At 45.0% G+C, this 15,000-nt stretch overlaps 1 protein-coding gene across 1 annotated transcript in view; it reads left to right on the plus strand.

The window, feature by feature from the left end:
• si:dkey-9k7.3 (circularly permutated Ras protein 1) overlaps positions 1-15,000 on the plus strand; it is a 22,618-nt gene that overhangs the window by 6,971 nt on the left and 647 nt on the right. The window contains exons 8-17 of the mRNA XM_038995419.1: positions 2,671-2,760; positions 6,230-6,381; positions 6,817-6,898; positions 7,084-7,211; positions 8,321-8,405; positions 9,188-9,294; positions 9,426-9,535; positions 9,742-9,853; positions 10,042-10,182; positions 11,822-11,915. Of these exons, the coding sequence (XP_038851347.1) occupies positions 2,671-2,760; positions 6,230-6,381; positions 6,817-6,898; positions 7,084-7,211; positions 8,321-8,405; positions 9,188-9,294; positions 9,426-9,535; positions 9,742-9,853; positions 10,042-10,182; positions 11,822-11,915 (1,101 nt within the window). The remainder of the gene's footprint in view (positions 1-2,670; positions 2,761-6,229; positions 6,382-6,816; positions 6,899-7,083; positions 7,212-8,320; positions 8,406-9,187; positions 9,295-9,425; positions 9,536-9,741; positions 9,854-10,041; positions 10,183-11,821; positions 11,916-15,000) is intronic.

The raw sequence follows: 15,000 nt of genomic DNA on the forward strand, positions 1-15,000 counted from the left end.
ACACGACAACAACATGCTAGCAACACAACATGCTAGCAACACAACACGACAACAACATGCTAGCAACACAACATGCTAGCAACACAACACAACAACAACATGCTAGCAACACAACACGACAACAACATGCTAGCAACACAACATGCTAGCAACACAACACGACAACAACATGCTAGCAACACAACCCGACAACAACATGCTAGCAACACAACACGACAACAACATGCTAGCAACACAACATGCTAGCAACACAACACGACAACAACATGCTAGCAACACAACATGCTAGCAACACAACACGACAACAACATGCTAGCAACACAACATGCTAGCAACACAACACAACAACAACATGCTAGCAACACAACACGACAACAACATGCTAGCAACACAACACGACAACAACATGCTAGCAACACAACATGCTAGCAACACAACACGACAACAGCATGCTAGCAACACAACATGCTAGCAACGCAACACGACAACAACATGCTAGCAACACAACCCGACAACAACATGCTAGCAACACAACCCGACAACAACATGCTAGCAACACAACATGCTAGCAACACAACACGACAACAACATGCTAGCAACACAACATGCTAGCAACACAACACGACAACAGCATGCTAGCAACACAACATGGTGGCAACACTACAGGATACAAAACAGGATACAAACATTGCTGGGCACAGACAACAGCAGACAGGGCAAAAAGAGTGGAGACAACAATACATCACGCAAAGCAGCCACAATATACTGTGTATGTATATATATATATATATATTTCAAATAATATATACAGCGGGCTCTAAAACTACTGGCACCCCTGACTGGCAATGCACAAACAATACTTTAAACAATATAAACAATATAATTATAGAGATAAACTCAAAATACCAACATGTGAGAAATACTGTACTTTATTAATGTTTCAACGGAACCAACCAAAATCATTTATTGATTTAATTAATTAAAAATCAATGTCCTCCAAATCATGGTTTCACAATTAATGGCACCCTTACAGATTATTGTAAATAACATCTATCAAAATTATACCAGGAATTTAATTCCACTGATTTAAGTTAATCTAAGTCTTAAAGTGTAACGACGTCCATCTGATGAAGAAGGAGAGGACCAAGGTGCAGCGTGGTACATGTTCATGACTTTTAATAACACTGAAACAAAAAAATAACAAAACGGAACAAACGAAACAGTCCTGTCTGGTGTAGACACAAAACAGAAAACAACTACCCACAAAACACAGGTGGGAAAAGGCTACCTAAGTATGGTTCTCAATCAGAGACAACGATAGACAGCTGCCTCTGATTGAGAACCACACCCGGCCAAACACATAGAAATAGACAACATAGAACAAAAACATAGAATGCCCACCCCAACTCACGCCCTGACCAAACCAAAATAGAGACATAAAAAGGATCTCTAAGGTCAGGGCGTGACGTTAAGGAACTATATTGAGCCATTACATCACTTCCTGTTTCGCTAGGGTGTTAAAATGAGGTAACACGTATGCGTTTGCAACATTTACCTAGAACTGTGGTAAAACAACAAGTAGTGTGTCATATTGCCTCAGACTGGAAATACTGGCGGCCAGTTGTGTATGACACAGATTTTGTGAACTGTAGTAGTGTATTTGAGTTATGACAAGAGAACCTACATCTACCATAACATCTAGCTATCAACAACAGAGCTATGACAAGATAACCTTCCTCTCTCTTAGACCCCTCAGCCTCCCTTCAACCCTCCCTCCCTCTCTCTATACCCCTCACCCTCCCTCCCTCTATACCCCTCAGCCTCCCTCCAAACCTCCCTCCCTCTCTCTATACCCCTCAGCCTCCCTCCAACCCTCCCTCTCTCTATACCCCTCAGGGAGGGAGGGGGGGTTGGAGGGAGGCTGAGGGAGGGAGACAGGCTGGGGGAGGGAGACAGGCTGAGGGGTATAGAGGGAGGGAAGGAGGCTGAGGGGTATAGAGAGAGGGACGGAGAGAGTGAGGGAGGCTGAGGGAATGAGAGAGGCTGAGGGAGAGAGGGAGGCTGAGGGGTATATAGAGAGGGACGGAGGGAGGGAGGGAGGCTGAGGGAATGAGAGAGGCTGAGGGAGAGAGGGAGGCTGAGGGGTATATAGAGGGAGGGAGGGAAACAGGTCCTGCTGTGACACAAATCATACATTTTTTTAAATGTATGATATGTCTCTGACTCATATTTGAAATGTTGTTCTAATTACTTAACCACTTTCCTCTGTGTGTCTGTTGGTGACAATGACATTCTAACATTCTGACTGATTGTATGATGTTTGTTGGTTCCATTGAAACATGAATAAAGTACAGTATTTCTCACCTTGATATTTTGAGTTTCTCTATAATTATATTGTTTATATTTTTGTATTATTGTTTGTGCGTTGCCAGTCAGGGGTGCCAGTAATTTTGGAGACCACTGTATATTTCTAAAAATGTATATATGGGGATTGGAAATGATGCAGACAATTACATTGAGCCACAATCTATTTGCAGATCCACCTCCTAAAAAGAAAAGACTAGTCTATTTCAGATGGAATGCAGAGTCCAGAAACGGAACATGCTAGAAGGCTTCTATTAAAAGGAATGATATGTCAATGCTTTTCTCTCTCTCTCTCTCTTTCTGTAGAGTATTCAGGATGCCCTCCAGAGAGCACTGTCCTCTCTACTTAATACTTCACCTCTCCGCCGAGTCGCCATTGTTACCTTCAATGACGAGGTATCGATTGATTTATTGATTGATTTTGGGGTCAAAAATAAATTTGAACGAGGCAGTGGATTTGGAGGGAGGGAGGGAGGCTGAGGGGTGTAGAGAGAGGGAGGGAGGGATGGAGGTAGGCTAGGAGGCTGAGGGGTATAGAGAGAGACAGGGAGGGAGGGAGGGGTATAGAGAGAGGGAGGGCGGGTTGGAGGTAGGCTAGGAGGCTGAGGGGTATAGAGGGAGGGAGGGAGGGAGGGAGGCTGAGGGGTATAGAGAGAGGGAGGGAGGCTGAGGGGTATAGAGAGAGGGAGGGAGGCTGAGGGATAGAGAGAGAGAGGGAGGGTGGGTTGGAGGGAGGCTGAGGGAGGGAGAGAGGCTGAGCGAGGAAGAGAAGCTGAGGGAGGGTTGGAGAGAGAGAGGGAGGGAGGCTGAGGGGTATATAGAGGAGGGAGGGAGGGAAACAGGTACAGCTGTGACACAAATCATACATTATATTATGTATGATTTTTCTCTGACTCCTATTTGAAATAGTGTCACCTAATTACTTAACCACTTTCCTCTGTGTGTCTGTTGGTGACAATGACATTCTAACATTCTGACTAAAACTCAGCAAGCACTCACCTCTTGTTGTGCAATATCAACATAGAGAGACAAAGAAGCTAAGGACTTATAATATGTGACACATAATCCCATCTCTATTCCTTTTTTAAAGTAGTTTAAGACAAGAGTTATAAGAATTGTATTACTAACTAGGCACTCTACGAAGATTTAGAATAATTAGTATTTAGCTCCTTCGGTTTGAAAAAATGCGCTTTAAAAATTATTTAAATTCATTATTATTAAAGGCCCAGTGCTGTCAAAAACGTGATTTCCCTGTGTTTTATATATATTTCCACACTATGAAGTTGGAATAATACTGTGAAATTGTGAAAATTATGATAATGCCCTTTTAGTGTAAGAGCTGTTTAAAAAGGCTGCCAGAAATGTTTGCTTGTTATGCATGGGTGTAACGGCTGTCGTCTTCCTCGTCTGAGGAGGATAAGTTAGAAGGATCGGAGGACCAATGCGCAGCGTGGTAATTGTTCATCTTACTTAAATAAAGGTGAATACTCAAAATACAAAACAACAAAAGTGACAACCGAAACAGTTCTATCTGGTGCAGACACACAAAGACAGAAGACAACCACCCACAAAACCCAACACAAAACAGGCTACCTAAATATGGTTCCCAATCAGAGACAACGATTGACAGCTGCCTCTGATTGAGAAGCATATCAGGCCAAACACAGAAATAGCAAAACATAGAAATACAAACATAGACTGCCCACCCCTGACCATACTAAATAAAGACAAAACAAAGGAAATAAAGGTCAGAACGTGACAATGGGTACGATTTTGGACCACCTGACAACATCACCAGTATAAGTTAATAGACCAATGACAAAGAGAGATTCAAACCTCTCTTGCCAATAACGGCTAGTATTCAGGTTACAGCTCCCAGACAGTCCAAGCTAAATTCTTGATTGAGAAATTGCTCTTTGTTTTAAGAAGCTATTTTTGGTTTCTTTTTTGAGCATTTGAAAACAATCACAGTACTTAATTGTTATCCAGAACTTATTTGATCAATTGGATTAAAACAGCTGCATTTGGGACCTTTAAAGTTTAAGATAAGGATGACGAGGGTTATGTAGCACTTGCAGTTGAAACGACAGTGTCTGCTACCATCTGTGACATTGTGTTAGCTCTAGTTGTTCCTACTACAAGTATTGTGGCATATTGCCTCAGACTGGAAAACTACTGGCAGACAGTTGTGTATGACACAGATTTTGTGAACTGTAGTAGTGTATTTGAGTTATGACAAGATAACCTACTCTGTTCCATAACATTTAGTTATTAACCACAGAGTTATGACAAGATAACCTACTCTGTACCATAAAATCTAGTTATCAGCAACAGGGATGTTGATTTTGAAAAATGTCATTTTTATTGCATGCAAGGCTCTGCCGACTTTTTCTTCGAGTGCATTCACTGTCATATTCAAGTTTCCCGATGCAAATATGGTCAGACCAAGGTATGAGTCATGTTTTTTGTGTTCAATGATGGTGTTGTTCAAGGTGGATTTATATTTGTGTTTCTGACATCTGTTTTTTGGGAGGGGGGGGGGGAAATCATGATTTTCGGGAGGGGGGGGGGGGTTATTTACTGCCAGGGCCCAATTATGTCAATATTGCTCTAGAATGTCTTTGGTTGGTGATAGCAGAACCAAGTCATCAGCATATAGCAGGTAGTTTACCTCTGTGTCAGATAGTGTGAGTCCTGGGGCTGCAGTCATCAGCATATAGCAGGTAGTTTACCTCTGTGTCAGATAGTGTGAGTCCTGGGGCTGGAGAATGGTCCAACATGTCTACTAATTCATTGATATAAATGTTGAAAAGGTTTCTCTCTCTCTCTCTCTCTCTCTCTCTCTCTCCTATTGCCCTCTCTCTCTCCTATTGCCCTGTCTGTCTGTCTGTCTGTCTGTCTGTCTGTCTGTCTGTCTGTCTGTCTGTCTGTCTGTCTGTCTGTCTGTCTGTCTGTCTGTCTGTCTCTATAACTCTCTCTCTCTCTATATACCCCTCAGCCTCCCTCCCTGTCTCTATAACTCTCTCTCTCTCTCTCTCTCTCTCTCTCTCTCTCTCCTTTTGCCCTCTGTCTCTTTCTCTCTCTCTCTCTCTCTCTCTCTCTCTCTCTCTCTCTCTCTCTCTCTCTCTCTCTCCTAATGCCCTCTCTCTCTCTTTCTCTCTCTCTCTCTTTCTCTCTCCTATTGCCCTCTCTCTCTTTCTCTCTCTCTCTCTCTTTCTCTCTCCTATTGCCCTGTCTTTCTCTCTCCTATTGCCCTCTCTTTCTCTCTCCTATTGCCCTCTCTTTCTCTCTCCTATTGCCCCCTCTCTCTCTCTCTCTCTCTCTCTCTCTCTCTCTCTCTCTCTCTCTCTCTCTCTCTCTCTCTCTCACTCTCCTATGTCTCTCTCTCTCTCTCTCTCCTATTGCCCTCTCTCTCTCTCTCTCTCTCTCTCTCTCTCTCTCTCTCTCTCTCTCTCTCTCTCTCTCTCTCTCTCTCTCTCTCTCTCCTATTGCCCTCTCTCTCTCTCTCTCTTTCTCTCTCTCTCTCTGTCTCTCTCGTGTTTCACTGACAGTAATTCAACAATCAGTTATTTGATTGTTTGCCACACCCACTGCCGACATTGTGAGCTCCAACTGTAGGCTATGCACTTGTGATTTAAAACAATCCACAGCTCTGTGGCTACATCATGCTCTCAGGTGTACTATTTACAATCATTTTATGTATTTCTGTCTAGACAGGAGTAATTACATCATTTTGACCAATTTTAATTAAATTGACTTTTGGGGAAGCTTAGGTTCCCATCGCCTATGTTTGTATCTACCAACAGGCCTACCTGTTGCATCAATTTGTTATTGTTCTACTCATTTTCCCTCCCTCTCTCTGTAGGTAGTAGTGTATGGTGATGGTTCAGGTGTACCCGTCTCTCTGAGGGACTGGGCTCTAGTTGATTATGACTATCTGAGACAACGGGGTCAACAGTACAACACTCCACACTGTATAGCTGAGAGCTACCAACACCTCTCACTGAGAGTCAAAGAGTGAGTGTCTGTCTGGCTGGTTCTCTGTCCGTCCGTGCGTTGGTTTTTGTCTGGCTGTTTGTCCGTCGGTTCGTCTGGCTGGCTGGTTGACTGCCTGCCTGTCTATCTGTATGTCTTATTAAAACTATCTCTCTCCCCTTTCTAACTCTCTAACTCTCTCTCTCCCCTTTCTAACTCTCTCTCTCCCCTTTCTAACTCTCTCTCTCCCTTTTCTAACTCTCTCTCCCCTTTCTAACTCTCTCTCTCCCCTTTCTAACTCTCTCTCTCCCCTTTCTAACTCTCTCTCTCCCCTTTCTAACTCTCTCTCTCCCCTTTCTAACTCTCTCTCTCTAACTCTCTCTCTCCCCTTTCGAACTCTCTCTCTCCCCTTTCTAACTCTCTCTCTCCCCTTTCTAACTCTCTCTCTCCCTTTTCTCTCTCTCTCCATCTCCCCAGGTTGCGAGAACACGGGGCTACAGCGTTGGGTCCTGCAGCCTTGGTCTCCGTTGCCATGGCGTCTCGATTTGTGGGGTCAAAGGTCAGTCAGAGCTGAGCGTTCCATCCAACAGCAGTTCACTTACGGTATCACAACCAATCAGATGCCTCGTTGAAATTCTGACAGCCTATCAGACGTCATGTCTCATTTCTGTCAACTCCTATGTCATTGTTATGATCAGTTATAACCTCTCAGTGTTCTGTGTTCTGTGATTGGTTGACCTCTAGGTGATCTTGTGTACAGACGGGCGAGCTAACATCGGATTGGGTGAGATGGAGGAGAGTCCCGCCCCTTTCTCCTCCACCCAGTCACCTTACTTCTACAGACAGCTAGCCAACGAGGCAGCTAACAAAGGGTTAGTGTACGCCCTAACTAGCTAACAGAGGGTTAGTGTACCCCCTAACTAGCTAACAGAGGGTTAGTGTACTCCCTAACTAGCTAACAGAGGGTTAGTGTACTCCTAACTAGCTAACAGAGGATTAGTGTACCCCCTAACTAGCTAACAGAGGGTTAGTGTACCTCCTAACTAGCTAACAGAGGGTTAGTGTACGCCCTAACTAGCTAACAGAGGATTAGTGTACCCCCTAACTAGCTAACAGAGGGTTAGTGTACCCCCTAACTAGCTAACAGAGGGTTAGTGTACCCCCTAACTAGCTAACAGAGGGTTAGTGTACCCCCTAACTAGCTAACAGAGGGTTAGTGTACCCCCTAACTAGCTAACAGAGGGTTAGTGTACCCCTAACTAGCTAACAGAGGGTTAGTGTACCCCCTAACTAGCTAACAGAGGGTTAGTGTACCCTCTAACTAGCTAACAGAGGGTTAGTGTACCCTCTAACTAGCTAACAGAGGGTTAGTGTACCCCCTAACTAGCTAACAGAGGGTTAGTGTACCCCCTAACTAGCTAACAGAGGGTTAGTGTACCCCTAACTATCCCAGGTGGTAGCTAACAGAGGGTTAGTGTACCCCCTAACTAGCTAACAGAGGGTTAGTGTACCCCCTAACTAGCTAACAGAGGATTAGTGTACCCCTAACTAGCTAACAGAGGGTTAGTGTACCCCCTAACTATCCCAGGTGGTAGCTAACAGAGGGTTAGTGTACCCCCTAACTAGCTAACAGAGGGTTAGTGTACTCCCTAACTAGCTAACAGAGGGTTAGTGTACCCCCTAACTAGCTAACAGAGGGTTAGTGTACTCCCTAACTAGCTAACAGAGGGTTAGTGTACCCCTAACTAGCTAACAGAGGGTTAGTGTACCCCTAACTAGCTAACAGAGGGTTAGTGTACCCCTAACTATCCCAGGTGGTAGCTAACAGAGGGTTAGTGTATACCCAAAAACCTCCATGTACACCAAAGTACAATGCACCCCCAAACATCCAATAGCTTATCACAAAACTCCTCAGGTTGACTGTGTATTCCTTCACTCTGCAGGGTGATGATTGACTGCCATGTATTTTCTGTTTCTGCAGTGTGATAGTTTCAGTGATGACCTTTGAGGGCACCGACTGCAGGTTGGCTGAGGTGGGACTACTGGCTGACCAGACTGGAGGAAGGGTGAGACACACACACCCTCTCCTATCCTCTTATCTCTCCTCTCCTATTACCTTACCTCTCCTCTCCTCTTACCTCTCCTCTCCTATTACCTCTCCTCTCCTCTTACCTCTCCTCTCCTATTACCTCTCCTCTTCTCTTACCTCTCCTCTCCTATTACCTTACCTCTCCTCTCCTATTACCTCTCCTCTCCTATTACCTCTCCTCTCCTCTTACCTCTCCTCTCCTATTACCTCTCCTATTACCTTATCTCTCCTCTCCTCTTACCTCTCCTCTCCTCTTACCTCTCCTCTCCTCTCCTATTACCTTACCTCTCCTCTCCTATTACCTTACCTCTCCTATTACCTTACCTCTCCTCTCACCTCTCCTCTCCTATTACCTTACCTCTCCTCTTACCTCTCCTATTACCTTACCTCTCCTCTCATCTCTCCTCTCCTCTCCTATTACCTTACCTCTCCTATTACCTTACCTCTCCTATTACCTTACCTTACCTCTCCTCTCCTCTCACCTCTCCTCTCCTCTTACCTCTCCTATTACCTTACCTCTCCTCTTACCTCTCCTCTCCTCTCCCCCTCTTCTTCCTACTCCTGTTCTCATATCTCACCTCTCCCCCCTCCTCCTGTTCTCTCCCCTCACCTCACCTCTCTCTCCTCCCCCTCCTCCTGTTCTCTCCCATCACATCTCTCTTCTCCTCCTCCTCCTGTCTCTCTCTCCTCCTCCTCCTGTCTCTCTCTTCTCCTCCTCCTCCTGTCACTCTCTCCACCTCTCCTCTTTCACCTGAACAGGTGAACATAGTAAACATTGGTACCGTAGCAACAGAGATCCAGTCAGCTCTGGCCGACAACATCTTAGCGACGGGCGTCACGGCAACGTTACTAGCAGCTGACGGCATGTGAGTATGACATCTTTCAGGGTGAAGTATCACACACAAACACACACCTTGTGTGGATTTCACTCACAAACTCAATGCTCATATGTCAGCCATGAAAACATTTGTCATCCTTCCCTCTGTCCCCCCCCCAGGTATTTTCCCTACGAGGAGTGTAACCACTGTCTAGTAAGGGATATAGGGAACGTAACAGAAGGGGTAGAGATCACCTTTCAGTTTGCCTGCCAGCCTGATAGTACAGAGAGTGAGTGAACACACACACCTAGATTCACACACGAACACGCATACCCTCTCCCAAGATTCCTTAAGCGGTCACTTTATGTGCATGTGTGTGTGTGTGTGTGTGTGTGTGTGTGTGTGTGTGTGTGTGTGTGTGTGTGTGTGTGTGTGTGTGTGTGTGTGTGTGTGTGTGTGTGTGTGTGTGTGTGTGTGTGTGTGTTTGTTGTACAGGTTTCATGCGTAGAGACAGACTACCGTTCCAGCTACAGCTGTCCTTCACCACCAGAGATCAACAGAAAGTAACACGCATCATTACTGAACAGAGACGGGTTACAACCAGCAGGTAACACACACACACACACACACACACACACACACACACACACACACACACACACACACACACACACACACACACACACACACACACACACACACACACACGACTAACACACGCACACACACACACGCACACACTAAATGCCCCCCGCTTCTCTCTCTCTCCTCCTGTCCCCTTCTCTCTCTGTCTAGCTGGGTGTGGGCAGGCAGTCTGAACATGTCAGTGTTAGGGGTCCACTGTGCCCAGCTGTGTGCCAGGTTAACTATGAAGGGAAGAGTCCACGAAGCACAGAGACAACTCAGAGCACAGCAAGTCCTGCTCAAAGACATCAGGTAGGGGTGTATGTATGTATGTACAGTTGAAGTCGGAAGTTAACATACACTCAATTCGTTTTTGGTAGCATTGCCTTTAAATTGTTTAACTTGGATCAAATGTTTCGGGTCGCCTTCCACAAGCTTCCAACAATAAGTTGGGTGAATTTTGGCCCATTCCTCCTGACATAGCTGGTGTAACTGAGTCAGGTTTTTAGGCCTCCTTGCTCGCACACGCTTTTTCAGTTCTGCCCACAAATGTTCTATGGGATTGAGGTCAGGGCTTTGTGATGGCCACTCCAATACCTTGACTTTGTTGTCCTTAAGCCATTTTGCCACAACTTTGGAAGTATGCTTGAGGTCATTGTCCATTTGAAAGACCCGTTTGCGACCAAGCTTTAACGTCCTGACTGATGTCTTGAGATGTTGCTTCAATATATCCACATAATTTTGCTTCCTCATGATGCAATCTATTTTGTGAAGTGCACCAGTCCCTCCTGCAGCAAAGCACCCCCACAACATGTTGCTGCCACCCCCGTGCTTCACGGTTGGGATGGTGTTCTTCGGCTTGCAAGCCTCCCCCTTTTTCCTCCCAAAAAAACAAAGGTCATTATGGCCAAACAGTTCTATTTTTGTTTCATCAGACCAGGGGGCATTTCTCCAAAAAGTACGATCTTTGTCCCCATGTGCAGTTGCAAACCGTAGTCGGTTTTGGATTGGAGCAGTGGCTTCTTCCTTGCTGACCAGCCTTTCAGGTTATGTCGATATAGGACTCATTTTACTGTGGATATAGATACTTTTGTACCTGTTTCCTCCAGCACCTTCATAAGGTCTTTTACTGTTGTTCTGTGATTGATTTGCACTTTTCGCACCAAAGTACGTTCATCTCTAGGAGACAGAATGCATCTCCTTCCTTAGTAGTATGACGGCTGCGTGGTCCCATGGTGTTTATACTTGCGTACTACAGTTTGTACAAATGAACGTGGCACCTTCAGGTGTTTGGAAATTGCTCCCAAGGATGAACCAAACGTGTGGAGGTCTACAATGTTTTTTCTGAGATCTTGGCTGATTTCTTTGGATTTTCCCATGATGTCAAGCAAAGAGGCACTGAGTTTGAAGGTAGGCCTTGAAATACATCCACAGGTACACCTCCAATTGACTCAAATTATGTCAATTAGCCTATCAGAAGCTTCTAAAGCCATGACATCATTTTCTGGAATTTCCCAAGCTGTTTAAAGGCACAGTCAATTTAGTGTATGTTAACTTCTGACCTACTGGAATTGTGATACAGTGAATTATAAGTGAAATAATCTGTCTGTAAACAATTGTTGGAAAAATGACTTGTGTCATGCACAAAGTAGATGTCCTAACCGACTTGCCAAAACTATAGTTTGTTAACAAGAAATTTGTGGAGTGGTTGAAAAACGAGTTTTAATGACTCCAACCTAAGTGTATGTAAACTTCCGACTTCAACTGTATGTATGTATGTATGTATGTATGTTTGTATGTGTGTGTGTGTGTGTGTGTGTGTGTGTGTGTGTGTGTGTGTGTGTGTGTGTGTGTGTGTGTGTGTGTGTGTGTGTGTGTGTGTGTGTGTGTGTGTGTGTGTGTGTGTGTGTGTGTGTGTGTGTTTGTTAACCCTATAAACTCTTGTCTCCAGTGAGCAGAGGTGCAACCCAAAGGAGGAGAGTATCTACGGAAACTGGATCAATACCATGACAACCATCTGTGATGACCTCACCACAGACTCCCAGGTGGTCTGTCTGTCTGTCTGTCTGTCTGTCTGTCTGTCTGTCTGTCTGTCTGTCTGTCTGTCTGTCTGTCTGTCTGTCTGTCTGTCTGTCTGTCTGTCTGTCTGTCTGTTTAAAGGCCCTATATCTATGTATATGGGGCAGCAGCCTCTAAGGTGCAGGGTTGAGTAACTGGGTGGTAGCCAGCTAGTGATGGCTACTTAACAGTCTGATGGCCTTGAGATAGAAGCTGTTTTTCAGTCTCTCGGTTCCCGCTTTGATGCACCTGTACTGACCTCGCCTTCTGGATGATAGCGGGGTGAACAGGAAGTACAGGAAGTGGCTGAGCACGCACTCTTGTGGGGCCCCTGTGTTGAGGATCAGCGTAGTGGAGATGTTGTTTCCTACCTTCACCACCTGGGGGCGGCCCATCAGGAAGTCCAGGACCCAGTTGCACAGGGTTGAGACCCAGGGTCTCCAGCTTGATAATGAGCTTTGAGGGTACTATGGTGTTGAATGCTGAGCTGTAGTCAATGAACAGCATTCTTACATAGGTATTCCTCTTGTCCAGATGGGATAGGGCAGTGTGCAGCGCAATGGCGATTGCATCGTCTGTGGACCTATAGGGGCGGTATACAAGAGGGTCCTACCTTCACCACCTGGGGGCGGCCCATCAGGAAGTTCAGGACCCAGTTGCACAGGGTGGGGTTGAGGGTCTAGGGTGTCAGGTAAGGTGGAGGTGATATGGTCCTTAACTAGTCTCTCAAAGCACTTCATGATGACAGCAGGGTGGGGTTGAGGGTCTAGGGTGTCAGGTAAGGTGGAGGTGATATGGTCCTTAACTAGTCTCTCAAAGCACTTCATGATGACAGCAGGGTGGGGTTGAGGGTCTAGGGTGTCAGGTAAGGTGGAGGTGATATGGTCCTTAACTAGTCTCTCAAAGCACTTCATGATGACAGCAGGGTGGGGTTGAGGGTCTAGGGTGTCAGGTAAGGTGGAGGTGATATGGTCCTTAACTAGTCTCTCAAAGCACTTCATGATGACAGCAGGGTGGGGTTGAGGGTCTAGGGTGTCAGGTAAGGTGGAGGTGATATGGTCCTTAACTAGTCTCTCAAAGCACTTCATGATGACAGCAGGGTGGGGTTGAGGGTCTAGGGTGTCAGGTAAGGTGGAGGTGATATGGTCCTTAACTAGTCTCTCAAAGCACTTCATGATGACAGCAGGGTGGGGTTGAGGGTCTAGGGTGTCAGGTAAGGTGGAGGTGATATGATCCTTATGGAACTGACAGTGTTTTAACTACTTTACAGATATGAAACAAACAGACAATCATAATATCAGTCAAAAAATATCACATTCCCAGTTTATGCTACAAAACCAACTTTAAAAAAATTGGTTCTATGTGACTCAACATTCCATGACGTACACTAAGGCATTGTTGGCAGAATAGATAGATATAGTTCAAATGCATGATTAATATAATCATGTAAACATCCTAACCAGCTCTGGATGACATGTAAACATCCTAACCAGCTCTGGATGACATGTAAACATCCTAACCAGCTCTGGATAACATGTACACATCATAACCAGCTCTGGATAACATGTAAACATCCTAACCAGCTCTGGATGACATGTAAACATCCTAACCAGCTCTGGATAACATGTACACATCCCAACCAGCTCTGGATAACATGTAAACATCCTAACCAGCTCTGGATGACATGTAAACATCCTAACCAGCTCTGGATAACATGTACACATCATAACCAGCTCTGGATAACATGTACACATCCTAACCAGCTCTGGATAACATGTAAACATCCTAACCAGCTCTGGATAACATGTAAACATCCTAACCAGCTCTGGATAACATGTAAACATCCTAACCAGCTCTGGATAACATGTAAACATCCTAACCAGCTCTGGATAACATGTAAACATCCTAACCAGCTCTGGATAACATGTACACATCCTAACCAGCTCAGAATGATGGCAGGACCTACTTCCTGTAAACACACAGTCCAGTTCAAAGTGAATGATGGCAGGCTCTACTGCCTGTAAACACACAGTCCAGTTCAAAGTGAATGATGGCAGGCCCTACTGCCTGTAAACACACAGTCCAGTTCAAAGTGAATGATGGCAGGCCCTACTTCCTGTCAACACACAGTCCAATTCAAAGTGAATGATGGCAGGACCTACTTCCTGTAAACACACAGTCCAGTTCAAAGTGAATGATGGCAGGCCCTACTTCCTGGCCTGTGTGGCAAATGCCATTATTTGCATAAAGGCCTACTGTAGCTCTGATTGGCTATGGCGCACCGGTCTGCGTAGACTCCAGTTCTGGATGAGACAGATGTTTTTATTAGGTTTTATTTACTGTAGTATCTATTAATTGTCCAAATGCATGGACGCTTTCCCACTCGATATTGCTATATATTTTTCACATATGTCTTAGTATATGTAATCCCCAAACATTCTAAGAATTTCAGAAAACGTGAAAATGACCATATCTAAGTGCTCTCCGGTTAGATTATTTTTATTTTTGTGTCATATTTTTCCTGGGGGTGTAAATTAACAGATTTTAATCAGATTTAATGTTGCTAAAATACTGTCAGTTCCACTTTAATAGACCAATAAGAAAGAGAGTTCCAAACCTCTCTGCAAATAACAGTAAGCATTCAGTATTCACCTCCCCACTCAGACCACTCCCAGACAGTCCTAGCAAAGTTTTTGCTTGTGTAACAGTATAACTTTAAACCGTCCCCTCGCCCCGACACGGGCGCGAACCAGGGACCCTCTGCACACATCAACAACGGTCGCCCACGAAGCATCGTTACCCATCGCTCCACAAAGGCCACGGCTCTTGCAGAGCAAGGGGCACACTACATCTAGGTTTCAGAGCAAGTGACGTAACTGATTGAAACGCTACTAGCGCGTACCCGCTAACTAGCTAGCCATTTCACATCCGTTACACTTGATCAATTGATCTTTGCTTAGAAGGTATTTTTGTTTATATTTTAAAACAATCACAGCACCCAGAAATGATATTCAGATAAAAACGGCTGCATTGGACCTTTAATCGATCAAACAATCAATCGATCGATCAATA

Source organism: Salvelinus namaycush, chromosome 6 (genome assembly GCF_016432855.1).
Source record: "Salvelinus namaycush isolate Seneca chromosome 6, SaNama_1.0, whole genome shotgun sequence".
NCBI lineage: Eukaryota > Metazoa > Chordata > Actinopteri > Salmoniformes > Salmonidae > Salvelinus > Salvelinus namaycush.